The 13,609-nt window shown below is 39.5% G+C and overlaps 1 protein-coding gene and 1 pseudogene across 2 annotated transcripts in view; one reads left to right on the forward strand and one right to left on the reverse strand.

Moving 5' to 3' along the window:
• RELN (reelin) overlaps positions 1-13,609 on the forward strand; it is a 649,217-nt gene that overhangs the window by 588,823 nt on the left and 46,785 nt on the right. For both annotated transcript variants that reach the window (XM_066354462.1, XM_066354463.1), the window contains exons 48-50: positions 259-436; positions 5,051-5,244; positions 9,961-10,217. In XM_066354462.1, coding sequence (XP_066210559.1) covers positions 259-436; positions 5,051-5,244; positions 9,961-10,217 — 629 coding nt within the window. The remainder of the gene's footprint in view (positions 1-258; positions 437-5,050; positions 5,245-9,960; positions 10,218-13,609) is intronic.
• On the reverse strand, positions 845-953 carry LOC136384307 (small nucleolar RNA U3; annotated as a pseudogene).

A 13,609-nucleotide genomic window follows, 5' to 3' on the forward strand; every position in this document is an offset into this window, starting at 1 on the left:
ACTTTTTGAAGTTGCCTCTTTCTCTCCACCTGTAAACCCACATCACTACTTTAGAGAAACCTAGAGGCATTTAATTCACAACTTATTTTTAACCTAAAGCACTCTTAAGAAGAGCAGGTGAATTCTGGAAAGCTCTGTGAAGATAACTAACCTTTCATCATCAGGGACTGGGGCAAGAGTTGGCCTCACTAATTTGAAAGCACACTAGTGGGGACTTGGTTTGATGTTGACTTTTCCTTTCTCTTTCTCTACACCCAGCTGTGACGAGCAGTGGGGAGGCCTATACTGTGAAGAGCCTGAGACATCCCTTCCAACTCAGCTCAAAGACAACTTCAATCGAGCACCATCCAACCAAAACTGGCTTACTGTGAATGGAGGGAAGTTAAGTACGGTGTGTGGAGCTGTGGCTTCAGGAATGGCTCTCCATTTCAACGGGGTGAGTGTTCAGCTACTGGTTATTCATTTCTGCATTCTCTGAGTTTCCCCCAAATGGTGGAGTCTCTTTTGAAGTTTAATTGGCAGATCACGATACAGAGTTATGGCCCTGGCCAGTTGGCTCAGTGGTAGAGCATCAGCCCGGTGTGTGGAAGTCGCAGGTTCAATTCCCACAGAAGAAGCAATCATCTGCTTCTCCACCTTCCCCCTCCTCTACCTCTCTGTCTTCCTCTCCCAAAGCCATGGCCTGAATGGTATGAGCAAAGTTGGCCCTGGGCACTGAAGACTACTACGTGGCCTCGCCTCAGGCACTAAAATAGCTTGGTTGCCAAGCAACAGAGCAGCAGCCCAGAAGGGTAGAACATGGCCTGGCAGGGGGTTTGCCAGGTAGATCCCAGTTGGGGTGCATGCAGGAGTCTGTCTCTGCCTCCCTGTTCCTCACTTAATTAAAAAAAAAAGATACAGAGTTATAAACTCTAGTAACAAACTATAGAAATGATCCCTGAAAGTATAGTCTTTAGAGTTATAAACTCTAAATGCACAACCCTGATCTGAATTTGCAACTTCATATACATATCAGAATATGCTAATTATTTCCAGCATTTTCCTATCAGAAATCAGTTGAGGCAGTTTGGTTATTCAGGGTACAGCCAGCAAGAAGCACATTTAAGTATACGTTTTGGGGACTAAATCAGTTTCCATCCAGCGTGAGCAGGCCTTCCATCTCCACGATGCTGTACTTGAAATCTCTTGAGCTTGCAACAGATTGTGAATTTAAGGAGTCAAAATAAGGAAAATGAGCTTTATGTTTCCTGAATTTATTAATAACAATGATCCTTTCTGTAAATTACCCAAGAAATAATAATTGTTAGTAATTACTAGATACTTGTATTCAGAGCAGATTATTTTGTGAATAACAGCAGCAGTGTTAGAAAATTCTTTCAGAAGTTTATACTCATTGTACATTGCTGCCAAAGATGACTTGTTTAAAAGTAGTGTTTCTCCAATACCATGATTAAATATGCTGCACAGGCAATGTAGTTCTTTAAAATTATAAATTCACTGTCAGTTCTTTATTTCCCTATCATGCCCTCCTTTAGAATTTGCACTTGTGCCAGTGACGTGCGTTATTTGTTTTCAGCGCCGTAGGCCTTAATAACGAGAACACTCCGCATCCAGGATGACTGTGATCAGCAGCGCTGACAGGGAGGGCAGCACTTGCTCACAGCGCCCCTCCTAGCTCGGGTGGGACTCTGTGGCCCCGCTCTCCTCACAGGCTCAGCAAGAAATTGCTGCCTGTCCACATTAATGAAATGAAAGAGATTACATTAAAATCAGCTATAAAACTTTAAATTAAAAGCATTATCTCTAATTATTATAAATGCCTATGAATAACTGGGAATAATTTAATTAAAACTTGGAACAGTTACATTAATTCCAGCTCTCATCTTATAAAGAACTAGAAGAGAATCTTCTTAGATACATTGCCCTTTGCAAGTAAGTCCTAATACTGCAATTTCAGAGTTTAGCAGATATTTGCTGAGTACTGTGCCTACTGTGTGGTAGAGACCATGCTAGGAGCAAGTATAACAAGAGAGATGATAAGAGAGTGAGTCTTATAATACCGTGTGACTTGACAAGAGATAAAGAGGGGTGGGGAAGGCAGGAGAGGGTAAAGGAGGGGTAAATGGTGATGGAGACTTGACTTGGGGTGGTGAGCACACAATAGAATATACTGTACACCTGAAACTATAATTTCATTAACCAATGTCATCGCAATAAATTCAATTAAAAAATTTTTAATTAACCCTTAAAAAAGTCATCTATTGGAAAATTAACTAGAATTGAAAAGCTCTCTAATTTATGCCTACCCAGATTTTTTTAATTCAAGTGATTACTATTATGATTTCTATCAAATGAAATATTCTATTATTACACTAAGTATTAAAATAATAATAGCCCTCCTAACAATTTGTGTCCATAAATGTCTTTAGCGTTTGTCATTCTGATATTTCAGGTTTATGTATATTCAAAGTCTACTTTGTTTTTTATGTGTATTGGACTTTAGTATATATATATATATAGAGAGAGAGAGAGAGAGAGTATATGTGTGTGTGAGAGAGAGACAGAGACAGAGACAGAGAGAAGGACAGATAAGGACAGACAGACAGGAAGGGAGAGAGATGAGAAGCATCAGTTCTTTATTGTGGCATCTTAGTTGTTTATTGATTGCTTTCTCATATGTGCCTTGATGGGAGGGGGGCTACAGCAGAGCAACTGAATCCTTCTCAAGCCAGAGACCTTGGGCTCAAGCCAGTGACCTTGGGCTTCAAGCCAGCGACCTTTGGGCTCAAGCCAGTGAACATGAAATCATGTCTATGAGCCCACACTCAAGCCAGCAACCCCGTGCTCCAGCTGGTGAGCCCGCACTCAGGCCAGAGACCTCGGGGTTTAGAACCTGGGTCCTCCACATCCCAGTCCAACTCTATATTCACTGTGCTACCACCTGGTCGGGCTGGACTTTAGTACAGTGGTTCTCAAACTTTTTGAAGTCAGGGCGCATTTAAAATCCTAAAAATAACTGTAGGCACACTATACACAAATTTCTGAGAAATATGATATAATAATTAAGTCAAATATTAAGTCCAAGCATGTTTTTATGGTAATTAAATGAAATAAATACAACAAAATTAAATTTATTCTGACATTAAAAAACATTTTTATGTTACATTTTTTGAGTTATGCTTTTTAGAATTTGTAAAAAAGAGGGGTTAAAAAATAAAAAAACTACAAAAAAGTGATCTTTTTATATATATAGATACATTCTTAGTAAGATTTAGTAAATTCAGCAGGTCCCAGCACAAATGTGTTAAGTTTTTTCATTCTTGTGTTTATGAGAAACATGAGCCTGATGTGTCCTAGCAATTTCTTCAATGTTTGGGCATATATTTGAAAGGCAAACTCTCATTTCCTCATCAATACATTGAAGAATTCCTCTCTTTTTACTCTTGTGTTGAGGGTAGAAAAATCCTAATTGACCGAACTAGGATGTTGAAAATTGTAGTAAAGTATTCAAAGCTTTTTTAGATATTGCCACATATTCTTCTTTTATAGAAATCCAAAAGGCTTCAAGAGACAATTCCTTATGTTTAATCATCAATACACAATCAGTGAATATAGCTGCCAGTTCTTCTTCTTCTGTTAATGTTAAACCAAAATCATTTGAAGCTTCCATGAATGGGTTTCTAATCCAATCGTATTGTTCAGTGTTAAGTGATGGAAAATGCTATAAATTAAATTCTGCCCATCAACCTTGAAGTCCTATTTTATTTACACTTAACTTTTGCTCACTTCCAGAATCGGATTCTTCAATATCATGCTTCTTTTTGAGAAATCTATCCATTTTACTTGAGTGTGTTTATCTAAAAATAATATAATGATATGTTAACAATAAATATAATAATGATGTGTTAACAAAAAGAGCGGTATTTCCGTAATGAAATGGTATAATAGAGTAACTATATTTATTTTTATGCCTGGGCACATGCCGTGAACCAGTGCAGCCAGTAATTCCAGGTCCCGAGTGGAAATGGTGCAGAATTAAGAAAATATACAGAATTAAGAAAATACAGGGTATGGAGGGCCCTGTAATAGGTGCTGGCAGGAACAAAGCGCAACCAAAAACTGCATCTTGCTTTATTTATAGAGCAAAGTGAGGCCATTAGCAAATCAATGGTCTCTGATCACGTTTCCAAGGCAACCCAAGAATTTTACCAAGTGCAGAAAACCCCCACCATACATATCATCTTAACTTTACACCAAACAAAGGATAGAAGAAACTTGCCTCCAGTCTTTCTGGGGAACATGGGGGGTAGTGTAAACAATCCAGCACCACAGCTTAACAGCCTTTTGCAACCTAATCAGGCAAGTGAGGTGGGGGGTTGGGCAGACTGTCAGCTTACAGTCAATTCCCCACACCTCTGTCCCGCAAAAATCTAAACTCCAAAAACCATGTTGGCTTTTTGGTCCCCAACAGGCACATATTTCTCTGGAATACCATAGGGTGCACCTGGAAATCTTCTAAGGTACACCAGTGTGCCCTGGTGCACACTTTGAGAACCACTGCTTTAGTATATTGTTTTAATTTTTATTGAATTTATTGGGGTGACATTGGTTAATAAAATTATATAGGTTTCAGGTGTAATTCTATAATACATCATCTATATATTGCATGTTCATCACCCCAAGTCATACTACATTTTATAGGCATATTTACCTGTTTCTTCATTTAAACAATATACACTGAGAACAAAATTCAATATCATTGTGCCTAACACTTTTGCAGTTAACCCACCAATGACTTGTAACAGTTATTTAATATCCAAGAAATGCTCCAAACCTTGGAGAATTTCTAAGTAATTTTCCTCTGAAACTGAAGTCATCTTTTGCCAAGAATAAATACATTCAACTATGAAACTTTTCATGGGTTTATAGAAATTAAAAAAACTCTGTGTGACTTATAATACAAAATAAAAATAAGGGTGGGAGCCATAGAAAACCTATAACCTGCAGTCACAGTTCCTTATCCCTGTCTGTTGCATCCTGCTTTCCTTAGGGTTGCACTCGACTGCTGGTCACCACGGATCTAAACCTCACTAACGCGGAGTTTATCCAGTTTTACTTCATGTATGGATGTCTGATTACACCTAACAACCGTAACCAAGGTGTTCTCTTGGAGTATTCTGTCAACGGAGGCATTACCTGGAACCTGCTAATGGAAATTTTCTATGACCAGTACAGTAAACCTGGGTTTGTATTCTATTTTATCTCTAATAACTAGTATGATTATTAAAGATTCTTGGTAAGATCCGCCGGTCATCAATCACAGGCACCAAAGGGGACCTCGACCTTACTCATCTGTAGAGGATGTCTCTGAGACTGAAATGAAGATAAGGGTTTTGAAATGGATGAACAGCTGGCTTGGGTTGTTAAGACCAACTAGTTTTCACATCCCAGAATAAGATAAAATACACTATCACAAGGCCAATAATGGATAGATCCAGCACAAAAAGTCTTGTCAATTCATGAAACAAAAATCCACATAAATTCATTAAGTTCAACAACATTGTGGGAAAATGGAAACAAAAATTATTTATTTATATAGTGTTTACTCCATTTTAGAGAATTGGAAGCTAGAAAATAAATACAATAAAAGGTAAATATCCTTAAAAATCTAAAGAGTCTAGTTTTCAATTCCGTATTTAAAAACCCTGAACAAACACAGTGCATGGGTCATTTTTAAAAATGTATATTCTTGAAAGGCAGAAAACAATTAATGTGACTGATTAGAAAAGTCAAAAAGGTGTTAAAAAGGAAAAGAGCATATTTATTAAAGTAGGAGAAGCAGAAGGAAGAGGAGGAGAAGAGGAGAAGGTTGGAGGAGAGGAGAGGGGAGGAGACAGAAGAGGGGAGGAATGAATACAGCCCAATCCAGAAGAGAAAACGCACCCCACCCAAGAAAGAAAAGATGAAGACAGACTAGACATAGATAATCCCTAAATTCATGGCAAACCAGGTATAGGCTAAAAATTGGGTAAAATAAAAGCAATTTTAAAATATTATAAATGATTATTTCTAATCAATATATTAGTTAAAATAGCTTCAGCTTGAATGACAGAAAACCCAAAATAGCATAAATGAAGGGGATTTTTTCCTTTCTTATGTAAATAGCACAGGGCTGCTGCAGGGCTTCCCCCAGCGGCAGGCTACAGGCGCAGGCTTCTTCTACCTTGTTCTGTGGTCACGCCCAAGACAGGGCTTCCAAGGGGCTCTGCACACTCCCGCCAGCAGGAGGACAGGCAAGAGGGTGTGCTGTCTCCCTTCAAGGACACTTCTTGACAGTTGCCCATGCTTTCATTCCGTTCCTGTAGCCAGAACCTAGTCACAGAGACACACCCAGATGCAAGGGTGTCTGGACGCATTATCTTTATTCTGATGACTGCTTGCCTGACTATAAAGATGAGCTCCTATCATAAAGGAAGAGGGAGAATGGCAATCGAGGAAATGCCAGCAGTCTCTGTCACAAGCAAAAAATTTAAGTTTTGCACTTGGATTAAAGTTGGATATTAATAAAAGAATCCAATAGAATCTAAGTTGTCATATTGCAAAAAATGTGCTCATCTATTCGTAGGAGATAATAGACCAAGTATAGGTAGGGGTCCTCAGGTTACAACACAGTTCCATTCTTATGACAGTGACGTAACCCGAATTTTTGTGTAAGTCGAAACAAACCCTAGCCTAACACAAACAGAACAGTTGTACTTTTAACAGTCTAAAATGGCATAGGTAAGCATATTGGGGAATGCCAACTTCCTCACTCATAGGCTGTGTTACTGCATATCCTTCTGATATGCACAACCAAACTAGTTCACCCATGTAGCCCGTAAGTACAACAACAGCGTAAACTAAAACACACCATCTCAGTTTTTTTAAGATTTTATGGGAGTGAGCGTCGTAAATTCAAAACATTGTATGTCAAGACTGTTCTAACACGAGGACCCCTATAAACTATTTACTTGGTCTCCATGGAAAGTGATAAAGATTCTCCTGACCAGTGGTGGCACAGTGGCTAGAGTATCAACCTGGGATGCTTAGGTCCCAGGTTTGAAACCCCAAGGCCACCAGCTTGAGCATGGACTCACCTGGCTTAAGCACAGGGTCACCAGCTTGAGCATGGGATCATGGACATGATCCCATGGTTTCTGGCTTGAGCCCAAAGGTAGCTGGCTTGAAGCCCAAGGTTACTGACTTGAGCCCAAGGTCGGTAGCTTGAGCAAGGCTTACTGGCTCAGCTGGAGTCCCCTGGTCAAGGCACATATGAGAAAGCAATCAATGAACAACTAAGGTGCCACAATTACAAGTTGATAATTCTCATCTCTGTCCTTGCCTCTCTCTCAAAAAAAAAAGAGAGAGAGAGAGAGAGAGAGGGTAGGAGGGAGAGAGGGAGGGAGGGAGGGAGGGAGGGAGGAAGGAAGGAAGGAAGGAAGGAAGGAAGGAAGGAAGGAAGGAAGGAAGGAAGGAAGGAAGGAAGGAAGGAAGGAAGGAAGGAAGGAAGGAAGGAGGGAGGGAGGGAGGGAAGGAAGGGAGGGAGGGGAAAGGAAGAGAAAGGGAAAGAGAAAGGAAGAAAAAGTGATACTCTCAAGTGTGAGATCCTGATATGTACAGGGAGAAGAAAGTTATGTTTCTGTAGGATCAAAATATAACTGTCTAGCCTGACCAGGTGGTGGCGCAATGGATAGAACATCAGTCTGGGACTCAGAGGACCCAAGTTCAAAATCCCGAGGTCACGGCTTGAGGACCGGCTCACCAGCTTGAGCCCAAAGGTCACTGCCTTGAGCAAGCAGTCTCTGGCTTGGCTGTAGCCCTTCCTCCCCCACTCAGGGCATATATGAGAAAGCAATCAATGAGCAACTACGGTATTGCAAAAAAGGATTGATGTTTTTTGTCTTTCTCCCTTGCTGTCTATCTTTCCCTATCTGTCCCTCTCTCTGTCTCTCTGTCTCTCTCTAAAAAAGAAAAAAATTAAAAATAGAATAACTGTCTAATCTACTTTCGTTTTCTAGAGGAGAAACTAATTGACCAAGGTAGGAACAGTGGTCATGATTTAAACTGTCAGGAGCCTTCAATAAATTCCTACTCCAAAGGTTTCTAAAAGGTGGTCAACAATTTATCAGATAAATTCATTTAGAAACGGGAAAGAAAAAGCTAAAAGATCATTGCTCTGGGTAATGAAGTTTGATTGTGCATCCCTCCAGGAAGGGATAGATTTCTGATATTATTGAGTAAATTTTAAAATGTTAAACACACCAAATCAATGGAAATAAATTGTAGAAAGACCTTACAGAATGAACATACAAAAAGAGGGTTCAAGGGGTACAGATGACCTTCAAAATTGAGATGCATGAGGAAATGAACTTTGAAAAAGACTGTTTTTCTTCAGACCGATGGTCTCCAAACTCTTCGTAACTACACAGTGAAAGACTAGGGCTCACAATCTGCACTCTCCTTCCCTAAGACCAGGATCCAATAAGCTGTCATGTCCCAAAAAGTATTTACAATCCAGGTACTGGAAATCAACTAAAAACATCCCCTTGCCCTTCTTTTTTTTTTTTTGAGAGAGAGAGAGAAAAGAAGGGGGGAGAGAAGCATCAACCTATAGTTGCAGCACCTCAGTTGATCATTGATTGCTTTCTCATATGTGCCTTGAGTGGGCAGCTCCAGCTGAGCCAGTGACCCCTTGCTCAAGCCAGCGACCATGGGGTCATGTTTATGATGCCACGCTCAAGCCAGCAACCCCGTACTCAAGCTGGTTAGCCCGCACTCAAGTCAGCAACCTCGGGGTTTTGAACCTAGGTCCTCAGCGTCCCAGACCCATGTAAAAGCATCCTAGCTTTGAATGGATCTTGATTGATCCCCATCTGGAACACTGCATCTAACCTGTTCACTGTTCCTCAAGAAAGACATAAATGAGAGAAGGGAAAAGGAAACTAACAACGAGATACATGTAAACAAAACTAAAATAACAAAATCTCTTCTGTGTAAAAGACAAAAATAACAAGGGTCATCATCAGAGCTCTCAGCCTAAGGGTCCTTCACAGGATGAACTCGGACTTGTTGGCTCTGTCCTGAAGCACTAATAGTAAGAGGCAACCTTTGAAAGTAAAGGGAGCTGAGTTAGCATGGATTAAAGGGAGATTTTAGGCAGAGGAGAATAAACCTCAGGAAATTATTTTCCCCAGCAGACTTTATGAGTTGTGAATGTAAGTTGTGACTAAGAGGTATTATTTCTAGCTGGTTAAGGTGCATGTCGGAGCATGGAGCCATGGTTTTCCATGTCTGTCCTTAGTGACTAAGTCAGGGATGGCTTACTGGCCTTGTTAGCCCATGGTGCTCACTCAGCATTTCTTAGTATAATGTTTTCAATAAAACATAATGACAAAATTAATGTCAAACCACAAGCAACTGATAAAGTAGTTACACACAGCCTGTTGCTGTCAGGCAGGAATGTCCAGACATCCTGCCACAATCTAGTGCACATATTTTGAGCAAACTGCCGGTCTTTATTGGGAGCAGAATGAAATCAAGGAGCCAGGAGAAGGAACCAGATGAAATTAACTCCAAGGTGACAAAAGAAAAGTCAGTGGCTTCTGTCTAGCTAAGTGTGTATAATCCAGGCCTACAGATCCGGAGCAGCCAGGCAAGCAGGAAGTTTTGGAGTCCCTCCAAGGCCTGCCTGGGGGCAGCTGAGTAAGTTGGTGGTTCCGAGAGACTTGAATTATTCACATTCTGTTTCCCCACTTGAGTCACTCGAGAGACTTCATACGATCAAGCCAATTCATCGTGGTTTTTTAAAGTAATTTTAGTCAATGTCCTCTCTTCACCCACTATGTGACATGGTTGTAAATCTTTTCCTTATATGAGACATTTGACAAGACTTTCCCCACCCCCACCATCATTTTCGTACAGATTTGTGAATATCCTTCTCCCTCCTGATGCTAAAGAGGCGGCTACTCGATTCCGCTGGTGGCAGCCGCAACACGACGGCCTGGACCAGAACGACTGGGCCGTGGACAACGTGCTCATCGCGGGCTCTGCCGACCAGAGGACGGTGATGCTGGACACCTTCAGCAGCGCCCCCCTGCCCCAGCACGAGCGCTCCCCTGCAGACGCCGGCCCTGTCGGCAGGATCGCCTTCGACATGTTCATGGAGGACAAAACTACAGGTAACTTTTCATAATTAAATAAAAATCCAGTGGGAATGCAGTTTGGACTTCAGTCTTTTCAAAGAGTGGAATATGAAACCTTTTACAGATTCTCAAATGGTATAGGAACAGTAAAAGGGATCACCCTTTTATTTTACTCGACTTTCTGGGTTTAACTTACAACTAAATCTTTTCTTTCATTCAAGCCATCAAGTATGTTTTTTTGATGGAATTTTATTAATTTTTTATTGAAATTAACTTGTTGTGTTTACATACAATCTGGTGTTGCCCCGAATGCATCGCCCCTCTCCCGTACTCCCCTCAACCTCTCCCTTGCCCCCCTCCCCATGACTCCTCCCCTTCAGGTCCATCCCATCCTGTCATCCCCTTTTCCTCTGGTCCCTTTGATCTCTCCTCTGTCTCAGTTCCATTCCTCAGTTCACATTGTTCCATTAGATTCCTCAAATGAGTGTAATATTTTTCTTTTTCTGCCTGGCTTATTTCACTTAACATAATAGTTTCCATATCCATCCATGTTGTTGCAAAAGGTAAGATTTCCTTATTTTTCATGGCCCCAAAGTATTCCACTGTATAAATGTACCACAGCTTTTTAATCCACTTGTCCACTGATGGACACTTGGGCTGTTTCCAGATCTTCGCTATTGTGAACAATGCTGAAATAAACATGGGGGTGCATTTCTCCTTTTGAAACAGTGCTATGGTGTACATGTGGTATATTCCTAACAGTGGGATAACCGGGTAAAAAGGCAGTTCACTTTTTAATTTTTTGAGGAATCTCCATACTATTTTCCACAGTGGCTGCACCAGTCTGCATTCCCACCAGCAGTACAGGAGGGTCCTCTTTTCTCCACATCCTCGCCAGCACTTAATCTGTGTTGTTTTGTTGATGAGCGCCATTCTGACTGGTTTGAGGTGATATGTCATTGTGGTTTTAATTTGCATTTCTCTAATGATTAGTGATGTTGAGCATTTTTTCATATGCCTATTGGCCATCTGAATGTCCTCTTTGGAGAAGTGTCTATTCATTTCTTTGGCCCATTTCTTGATTGGATTGTCTTTCTGGTGTTGAGTTTTGCAAGTTCTTTGTAAGTTTTGGTTATTAACCCCTTATCAGACGTATTGTCGAATATGTTCTCTCATTGTGTAGTTTGTCTTTTTATTCTGTTCTTATAGTCTTTAGCTGTGCAGAAGCTTTTTAGTTTGATATAGTCCATTTGTTTATCTTTTCTTTTATTTCACTTGCCTGTGGAGATAAATAGGCAAATATATTGCTGCAAGAGATATCAGAGAGTTTACTGCCTGTTTTCTTCTAAGATGCTTATGGTTTCACGCCTTACATTTAAGTCTTTTATCCAATTAGAGTTTATTTTTGTGAATGGTGTAAGTTGGTGGTCTAGTTTCATTTTTTTGCAGGTAGATGTCCAATTTTCCGAACACCATTTGTTGAAGAGGCTGTCTTTACTCCATTGTATGCTCTTACCTCCTTTGTCAAATATCAGTTGTCCATAAAGGAGTGGGTTTATTTCTGGGTTCTCTGTTCTGTTCCATTGATCTATATGCCTGTTCTTATGCCAGTACCAAGCTGTTTTAAGTACAATGGCCTTGTAGAATAACTTGATATGAGGAAGTGTGATACCTCCCACTTTATTCTTCCTTTTCAAGATTGCTGAGGCTATTCGTGTTCTTTTTTGGTTCCATGTAAATTTTTGGAATATGTGTTCTATATCTTTGAAGTATGACATTGGCATTTTAATTGGTATTGCATTGAATTTATAAATTGCTTTGGGTAATATAAACATTTTAATGATGTTTATTAGTCCTAACCATGAGCTTGGTATATGCTTCCACTTGTTTGTATCTTCCTTGATTTCTTTTATCGATGTTTTATAATTTTCTGAGTACAAGTCTTTAATCTCCTTGGTTAAATTTACTCCTAGGTACTTTATGTTTTTGGTTGTAATAGTGAAGGTTGGATTGTTTCCTTAATTTCTCTTTCTGACAGTTCTTTGTTGGTAAATAAAAATGCTTCTGATTTCTGAGTATAAATTTTATATCCTGCCACCATGCTGAATTCATTTATCAGGTCCATTAGTCTTTTGACTGAGACTTTAGGGTTTTCTATATACAATATCATATCATCTGCAAATAATGATAGTTTTACTTCTTCTTTTCCAATTAGGATGCCTTTTATTTCTTCTTGTTGTCTGATTGCTGTGGCTAGGACTTCCAGGACTATGTTGAATAAGAGTGGTGAAAGGGGCACCCATATCTTGTTCCTGATCTTAAGGAGATTGTTTTTCATTTTTGCCCATTGAGTAGGATGTTGGCTGTGTGTTTGTCATAGATGGCCTTTATCATGTTGAGGTATGTTCCCTGTATTACCACTTTGCTGAGAGTTTTTATCATAAATGGGTGCTGGATTTTATCAAATGCTTTTTCTGCATCTATTGAAATTATTATGTGGTTTTTCTCCTTCCTTTTGTTTATGCGATGAATCACATTGATTTGAGACTATTGTACCAGTCTTGCCTACCTAGAATGAAACCCACTTGATCATGGTGTATGATTTTTTTTTTCATATATTGCTGTATCTGGTTGGATAATGTTTTGTTGAGAATTTTTAGCATCTAAATTCATCAGGGATATTGGCTAATAATTTTCTTTTTTTGTGTTGTCTTTGCCTGGTTTTGGAATCAGAATTATGCTCGCCTCATAAAAGGAGCTTGGAAGTTGTCCTTCCTCTTGAATTTTTTGAAATAGCTTGAGAAGGATAGGAGTTAGTTCTTCTTTGAATATTTGGTAGAATTCACTTGTGAAGCCATCGGGCCCCAGGCTTTTGTTTGTTGGGAGTTTTTTGATAACTGTTTCGATCTCATTTGTTGTAATCAGTCTATTTAGGTTTTCTGATTCTTTCCAATTGATTTTTAAAATCTTATATGTGTCAAGGAATTTGTCCATTTTATCTAGGTTGTCTAATGTTTTGGCATACAGTTCTTCATAGTATTTTCTTACAATCCTTTTATATTTCTGTTGTGTCAGTTGTTATTTCTCCACTCTCATTTCTAATTTTATTTATTTGAGTCCTCTTTTTTTCTTGGTGAATCTGATTAAAGGTTCATTGATCTTATTTACCTTTTCAAAGAACCATCTCCTTGTTTCATTGATCTTCTGTATTATTTCTTTAGCCTCTATGTCATTTATTTCTGCTCTGATCTCTATTATTTCCTACCTTCTACTACCTCTGGGCTTTACTTGCTGTTGTTTTTTCTATTTCTATTAGATGCAGGGTTAAGTTATTTGAGCTTTTTCTAGCTGTGAACTTTCAGGACTGCTTTTGCTGTGTCCCATAAATTTTGAGTTGTTTTATGCTCATTATCATTTGTTTCTAGGAA

This window comes from Saccopteryx leptura, chromosome 12 (assembly GCF_036850995.1).
Source record: "Saccopteryx leptura isolate mSacLep1 chromosome 12, mSacLep1_pri_phased_curated, whole genome shotgun sequence".
NCBI classification, from domain to species: domain Eukaryota; kingdom Metazoa; phylum Chordata; class Mammalia; order Chiroptera; family Emballonuridae; genus Saccopteryx; species Saccopteryx leptura.